The 8,176-nt window shown below is 34.6% G+C and overlaps 1 protein-coding gene across 1 annotated transcript; it reads right to left on the minus strand.

The window, feature by feature from the left end:
• Nucleotides 1-2,840: 2,840 nt before the first annotated feature.
• LOC116001277 (chaperone protein dnaJ 50) lies at nt 2,841-6,243 on the minus strand. The gene is made up of 10 exons (XM_031241163.1): nt 6,026-6,243; nt 5,873-5,935; nt 5,728-5,794; nt 5,239-5,298; nt 4,908-4,958; nt 4,721-4,801; nt 3,935-4,047; nt 3,665-3,782; nt 3,423-3,549; nt 2,841-3,207 (listed from the first exon to the last, which is right to left on the minus strand). Exons 1-10 carry the CDS (start codon nt 6,157-6,159, stop codon nt 3,104-3,106), a joined length of 918 nt encoding a protein of 305 aa, XP_031097023.1. The 5' UTR covers nt 6,160-6,243; the 3' UTR covers nt 2,841-3,103.
• Nucleotides 6,244-8,176: the final 1,933 nt, after the last annotated feature.

Raw genomic sequence — 8,176 nt, forward strand, 5'->3', positions numbered from 1 at the left:
TATATTTTTTTTAATATATGATATATAGAGTTCAGTTAGTAGTATATATGATCTTATTTAGGAGATCAGAGTTGATGGATGAGCAATCAAAATAATGGAGATTCGGAATACATGCTATGCTATGTTTCATTTCCAACTAGTCAACCCCCGCTGGACTCGCTTTTCCACAAGTACGCTATTATTCAACAAACGAAGCAGCTATGAAGTAACCTTGTTTCTTCAATGTACGTGGTACAATGAAATTAAAACGGCAGTAGTTATACCGTGTACCATGGTCCACAATGCATTGTGGATCATGGGTCATGACTGATACTGCAGTTGTTTTGAACGGATACTACAGTTGTGTTGAAAAGGAATTGCAGTTGTGCGGAACAGAGGCCATTTCATCTGTCTGGAACTGCAGTTGTGTTGAACTGATACTGCAGTTGTGTTGAACGGATGAACGACCTCTGTTTCGCGCAACTGCAATTTCTTTTCAACACAACTGCAATATCTTTTCAACACATGCAACTGCAGTATCCGTTCAACACAACTACAGTATCAATCATGATCATGGTCCACAGTATAATTTGCGTTAAAACGGGGTCATTGACATTTTTGTATGGATTTGACAAGGATGAGATAAAAATGTGCAGGAATAAAAAGGTGGATCAAAATGTGTAAAGTACTAATTTGATTACCTTCTTCTCATTAGAATTTTTAAGAAAAAGGTAATTAGACTACCTTCTTTATTAAAAAAAAAAAAAAAAACTGACAAGTTATTTAAGCTTTTGTCTGTAGTGTCACATGGGAGGGAGACTTTTTTTTTTTAAGACTCTCTTTTTTTTTCTTTTTGAAAGTTTAAGACTTTATTTCCTTCAAATTTGTATCCCCTTCTTCAAGCATAAATACCTCCTTCAATGGGGATGGAGAAGATGATGAAGCATATATAAACATTACATCATATGATTGCTTTCCCCTTGGACCCCACATTTAATTGTACCATAAAATGGGATGCTATTTTTCCAACACATTCTTGTGGTTGTAATTGATTGATTGCATGATAAAATTGTTGACTTTGAATGCCATTGCAAACCCTAGGTTTAGAATTAGGGATTTTTACTTGGGTTTGTTTAATTTCATGTGCTTGAATTATTGAAATTGAGGATATAATTGTGTAATTGATTGAATGACTAGTGCTTTGAATGCAAGAACGCATGTCTTAGAGGATATATGTGTGTATTTGGGATGATTTTGACTTGCTTGATACATGCTTATGGGTTAATTGAGATGTTTTGATCATTGTGTTCGCCATGAATATATGATGGAAAGTTATGAATGAGTTATATATTGATCTCATATGTTGTGATTGACATGTTTTGAAAATGAATTGGGATTTTGTGATGTTCAAGTGGGTTCAAAATTGTTTGTGAAGTATGGATAAGGCATGTGCTTTTGTGCTAAGCTTATGCATGATTGGTTGTGGTGGGCATGCATATTGCAAATAGACCCGTTGCGGATCAATCTGGAGGGAATCAAACTCAAATACGTGAAGAGACCCGAGACTGAACCCGACCAACCCAAGCTTCGCCGAGTCCAGCCTCGACAGAGCTACGTTAGCCCAAGTGTGGATGAGCAAGGCCTTAGCTTGGCCCAACCAGCCCTACGCTAGTCTGGCCGAGCTCCGTGCTTGGTCGGGGCCTAGCGTCTTCGGTTGACGTGGTCTTCCCGACATATGTTGCAATCTAAGTTGGCTGTAACCTCCCACTGCACCTTCTTTCATTGGACAGTTAGGAGAGATTTGGAGTATATAAAGTATATAAACACTCCATTAAACATGTTTTCTTAGGACATTCTAATCTTTTATCTTTGATATTGACTTGTTACTACAAAAATTATTCCTTGTATAGCTCTACACATTATCAATGCAAGAACTTAGTCTCTATGAGACTGTGACTAACAACTTTTGTCCCTTTATTACGTCATTCTTTGTCTTAACCCTATACTTGTCATATTTAAAATTTAATCCGGTTAATTGATTCGGACCTTCCAGTCAATATAATTCATCAGGTTGTATCCCTTTGGATGGATAGAATACATAATTATATTGACGCTTTAAGTTTCTTTTTATCGGGAAATAAAGTTCGTGAGAGAGAATTCAACTCTTAATTCATGGGTCAACAATAGATTTTTCCATATAATTGTCAAATTAATTATGCCATACGACAAGTTGAAAATGACATGAGCGAAGAAAATTTCAACACTCATAACAAATGGTACGGAGTGTATGTTGAAGAACATTGATGAAAAATTGAATTTAAATTTCGTTAAAATTAAAAGAAAAATTATTTGGATATTTGCATTGGGTGGACGCTTAGAAACTTTAACCCAACATTCTTTCACTTCAAATATCATGCTGATTATTATGCAAGTATAAGAAAATAAAACTATAGCATAATGATAAATGTTTGATGCTAATCATTCATATCAAAGTAGGTCATGGTGGCGGTGACTACTATGTAATTGAAGGAAATAAAATTATGTTTATAATTTTTGTCAGAGTAGTAAGCATTTGATTTTAACATATTAGTTTCATTGTTTGGTAAGTGAGAAATAAATTGTTTGGAATAATTAATATAAAGACTCAAATGTTCTTACATAATAAAGATATGTGATGGTAATATAGAAAATCATGTTATATATTTTTCTTCCAAAAGTGTGAAAAATAAAATATTTAAGGAGACTAAGCAATAAGATTTCATGACAAGTTTTAATTCATAATCAATCCATTTTCGTGACAGTACGTACAGCAGTGTTAATTAGTTTTGGTTTCAAATAATTAAAACCGACTCATGAGAACATAAGAAAATCATCTGTTTAAATATTATGTGTATTATACTGTCCACCTCTCGTTCTCAAATAATAATACTAGCTTGCTACATCATAGAATGCATTAAGTAACCATATTACACGTAGTAACTATACCAATCCATATTTCACATGGAAGATTTAAATTAAATGCCAAATTGATGATCCACGAATAGTATCTGCAAATGACCTTCGATTTAATGTGAGAAAATACTCTATCAAAACTTTTCTCATCCTACCAGTGTTAAGTTGTCAGCTATCTTCGCCGTTTTGATTCTTTTCGCATCTCTGCCAGGTAACTCTCCAGGTTGGACTTCTCCCACAGTTGTCTTTGAATAAGGTCTTCTTTTGTCGATTCATCTGAACAACAAAAAGCGAAAGAAAACCCCGCATTAGTTTTAGTAGCGTACCTATATCATGGACTCACCAACAAAATAATACTGGGATAACCTGGATCATGACAAATTGACAACGCCATCTGACCTCAAGAGTGGATTTATATTATTTTCTCCAAACTAAGATATAATGTTTTCATGGAAAATGACTAGGTATTAATGAAAGATTGAAAGTCTTACCAATGTATTCCCATGAATCCAAAGAAACGCCTAGAGAACTTCGTGTTAAGTAGGAAGCATCTTCCCTAGAGTATGGAGCTCGTTTGATGTTGTACCTCCAGAACCAACAACCATGCCACAATAGAAGCTGTAAAAGTCATAACTTCTATGGTTAAAAGTTCCAGTTAAAAAGTAACAAGACTTTATATTTGTTTCTAAAGAGCATTTACTCTTCATTTCATAATAAAAGGATATGCACTAACCTTTCCTATAGTGTAAGGAAGAAGCAAGAAGCGAATTCCAAGAAGTCCCCAAATAGATGGTTTTTCAGCACCCTTTATCTGCAGATTAAGTTCCTTGCTGAGGTCTTCGTCCACTTTCCTGTCATAAGTAAGAAACTCAACTGAACGCCCCACATTAACCAAGAGCCCAACAAATTACAAAACAAGCATCAGCTTTAGACACAAAACTATTGCTTGGCTGAACATGAAGTAACGGTGGCAAGACCATTAAAATTTAAAATAAGATCATACTTATCCAACTGTTTGGCACTCTTCTTTTTACTTGTAACACCCCCACTGCGTTCAAGTTCCAAAGCACGTAGCTTATTTTTGTACGCTGGTGTTTTCTTGACCATGTCAATAGCCTGAAACAAGTGCACAACTTGATAGAGTATACTATTGATAGAAATCTTGTGTTTTAAGAATAACTAACAAAGATCCTTTATATAAGGCTGGTATAGCATTGAACAATACTTGTACTCTATTATACTAAACTAGAACTCTAAGAATACATACAAAACACATAGTCATATACTAATACTAATACTCTAAAACTGTCATCAAAGAATTAGTTACAAATTAAGTTGCAAACATCATGTGCATAGGAGTATCTCATCAAAGACTTAATAGCAAAGAAATTATTTGCAGTCATCACGTATAGGGTATATATATGTGATCAAAGAATTAATTTGCAGTCATCATGTGTGTAGGTATAAACTAAGTGAGAATTGTTCTAATAGTGTATGCAGGATAAAATGATTACAAGATGGACATGTGAGGAACATCTGTGTTTAACCCTTAGAATAAGAGGCCATTGCATGTGAATGGTGACCCTATTAAGGGCATGCAAACAAAACAGTAGTTTAGAATCACCAATTTGTAGGGTAATTCAGTCTAGGAAGAAAAACAAAATCAGAAACCATGACAGCGTATTCTTTATTCTTCCATGCCAACACATCAAGATCTGCTTTCCATTAAAAGTAATGACAAAAACATGACAGCCAAATTGCAGATTGAACCTGAAAGGCATGTGGTTACCTGCTTATACCTTGTCCATTGATTGAGATATTGAAATGACGAGAGAATCAAAAGAAGACCAATAAGGACAGCACGAGGATCCTATAAACAGGAAAAAGAAAAAAAAGAAAAAATTTGTTATGCAGGTAACTGAAATACAAATTTGAAAGCTAACAGCTACAGAGGAGGTCAGGAAGAAGGCACTCACGGTTTTGTGACCATAGTAAGCACGGTAGTATTGTGCTGTATTGTAGAATACCTGACAAAGAGGAAACATCACTTCAGTGTCCCACATCATTATCAGCCAATTTACAAGTTCAAACAAATTGGCTCCAAACCAATTTTTGATTTCCCCTCATTGCAAAAATGAAAATGTCAAAAAGATTGCATGCAGAACTATAGCATCTTAGCATGAACGAAGTAGCATGCTTATCACTGAATTTCCATATTGCAAAAAGAAATTCATAAGTGATATAAAAGCAGAACAACAGTTCATCAGCATTATTTATACAAAATTATCACATGGAGTTGCAACTAACCTCCTCTGGGTGGGCAATTGCATAATCATATTGTTCCCTTGTGGCTTCATCTTTCAGTATCTGCAAGAAAAGAACCAACCGGTTTAATACTACCTACAAAGGCAAAGTTTCTCACCCCTAACTTACCAGTCAAATATGGTGACAATTTGTTAATCAATAAACAGTATGCTAACAAAAATACAAATGAATTGAGAATAAAGTATTGCTCTATATGCTTAAAACAATGATCTGATTCATTTTTGTCTGAGACAAGATAGTAGAAACTACAGATTTTAACATCCATATTCTTCCTTATAGAGGGAGATCCATCAAGAAACTACTACATTTTTCCACCACAATGTATGTTAAGCAGCAAAGATAGCATCTATTACTTACTGGTAAATTAGATACTACATTTTTCCATCACAAATGCACAATTGTCAACGAAATTACCAGTATAAAACTGAAAATAATCAGTCAGAAAAAAATTGCAGAGTTAAAAGTAATCACCTCATAGGCATTAGCAATTTTTACAAAGTGCTTCCTTGATTCTGGATCAGGATTTTTATCTGGATGACTAAACAAAAAAATTGAAGAAAGAAGTCAATAACTTGAAACTATACATACCTAAAGTCTAAAAGATCACAGAGCTTACTATTTCAGCGAAAGCTTGTAGTAAGCCTTTTTAATTTCAGAGGCATTAGCATTTTGAGAGACTCTGAAAACAACAACAACAACAATTGATAAGTTAATCAAATAAAATTGATTTACTGCAAAAGTTGAGGAAAGGATCGCAATAGAAAATCACCCTAAGAGATCGTAACAGTCGTCTTCGTCGCAGTAAATGGAGATCGAAGGCTGGATCAGAAAGGAGAGAACGAGAATGACGGTGAGCGCGGACCAACGGATCGCCGCCGCCGCTGCCCCGTCCGTTCGCGCCATCGTCGTCTATTCTTCGTTGTTTCTCGCAGGAAGTGAGATTTTGTTCCAGCCTATCAGGAGGATCGGAGATTCGGAGGACGGAGGCTCCGGTGGTAAAATGACATTTGTATCCTTAAGTTGTTGACCGTTCTTTCTTTAGCTTCCCAATCGGCTAATGCTAGTAGCTGAGCTTTATCCAAATCGGCCCATAAACTTGAATTCTAGCACGAGCCCATTTGATAGCTTGAGCCCAAATCACAATAGTTATACCATGGACTTGGGGAACCATCACAATTTACATACTAAGGGTGTGTTTGAAAAGCAGGAAAATGATTTCTAAAAAATAATTTCTGGAAAACGAGTCATTTTTCAGAAAACATTTTCCTTTCTTGTGTTTGGCTGCAGAACAGAAAACTGTGTTTGTGTGTTTGGCTCATTTTCCAGAAAATGAGTAGGAAAATGAACAAAATTATATAATTAAATATTTTAATCAATTTGTTTAAATGTAACAACATTTATAACAAATATACAATCCAAAAAATAAAATAATCACAAAACAAATCACAACAAAATAATATCTCTCATAAAAAAATTAAAGAAAAAAAAGTGGCCGACTGGTTTCCAAACCAGTCCCCGTCGACCGATTGGTTTCGGAAACCAGTCGCCGTCGACTGATTTCGAAATCAGTCGTCATCCTTGGTCGGATGCTGTCTACTTGAAAGATTTTCAGATATGAAAATATTAATCTTCAAAAATAAATATAACTTAAAAACAAAAAGAAGAAGTTGAAGATGTCAAGAAGATGGGATGAAGATGAAGAAGCTGAAGCATTTAGGAGGCCTAAGGAGATGGAAGAAGCAAAGGAGAAGGAAGAAGCAAACTTCCGGAAAATGACTTCCCCAAAAAAAAAAAGGGGAAGTCATTTTCCATAAAATTGAGCTTATTTTCCATTGACCAAGAAGTTCATTTCCTTTGACTCTATTTCCCCCTCCTTCCTAAACACCAAAAACCCGGAAAATGATTTCCAGAAATAATTTTCCGGGTTTCCAAACACACCCTAAATGTTTACAATTCAAATTGTGAAAATTTAGTTGTGAACATTCAGTATATAAATTGTGAACATCAGTATGTAAATTGTGTATTTTGTACTCGGGATCCGTGTCCATTTACATACAGAATGTTCACAATTCAAATTGTGAACACTCTTGTATATAAATTGTGAATATTCAATATGCAAATTGTGTATTTTAGATCGGGGTCCACAGAATAATTTGTCAAAAAAACTCTTAACCTTCTTGAGTTCTTGTTAAACAAAAGTGAATAAATTCGCGAAAAGGATTATCAAATGAGTGATTCTTATACCAGAATGTCATGAATTCAATTATTGTCAAGTATATTTTTATCAAGTCTATTACACATAATTTTTTTTAATCCACATCACCATTAACATGATATTTACAATTAAAAATGTTAATTGCATTTTTAAAAAAGCTCAAGTATATATTTGGAGATTTTTCCCCATTTGAGGGTACAATTTAATATTTTCAAAGAGTTAAATAGCTTATTTGATCCGTTTTTCAATTTGAAACATATATCCTTTAAAATTATATCAGGGCATTGTGGTGGACAATTTTTGATTCAAACGTGCCGTATTTTGGGCGGTTGCCTACCCAAAGCAAGCTGCCATAGAAGTATAGAACAAATTAATGATGGGAGCAATTGGCAATTGGCAATGGACCACATGACAAACAGCACAATAAAAAGACATAATGCATGTACACATTGCATCTTGTACGTACAATTGAAGATTCCCTATATTTTGTCATTGTGTTTTCTGCCTTGTTACATTCATACAGCATACCCGAATGAATAAATAAATTAATTAATTAAAGTTGGTTGAATGGTTAATTTAGTCGTTACAAGATTCTAAATTTGACTTTTAAATAAAAAAAAATGATCGATTGGCCCTCGTGGTTTGGATCAGCCAGCTATAGACAACCTAGCTAGGGTGCTTTACCACCTTGTGATCATTTGCCGG

This window comes from Ipomoea triloba, chromosome 1, assembly GCF_003576645.1.
Source record: "Ipomoea triloba cultivar NCNSP0323 chromosome 1, ASM357664v1".
Taxonomy (NCBI): domain Eukaryota; kingdom Viridiplantae; phylum Streptophyta; class Magnoliopsida; order Solanales; family Convolvulaceae; genus Ipomoea; species Ipomoea triloba.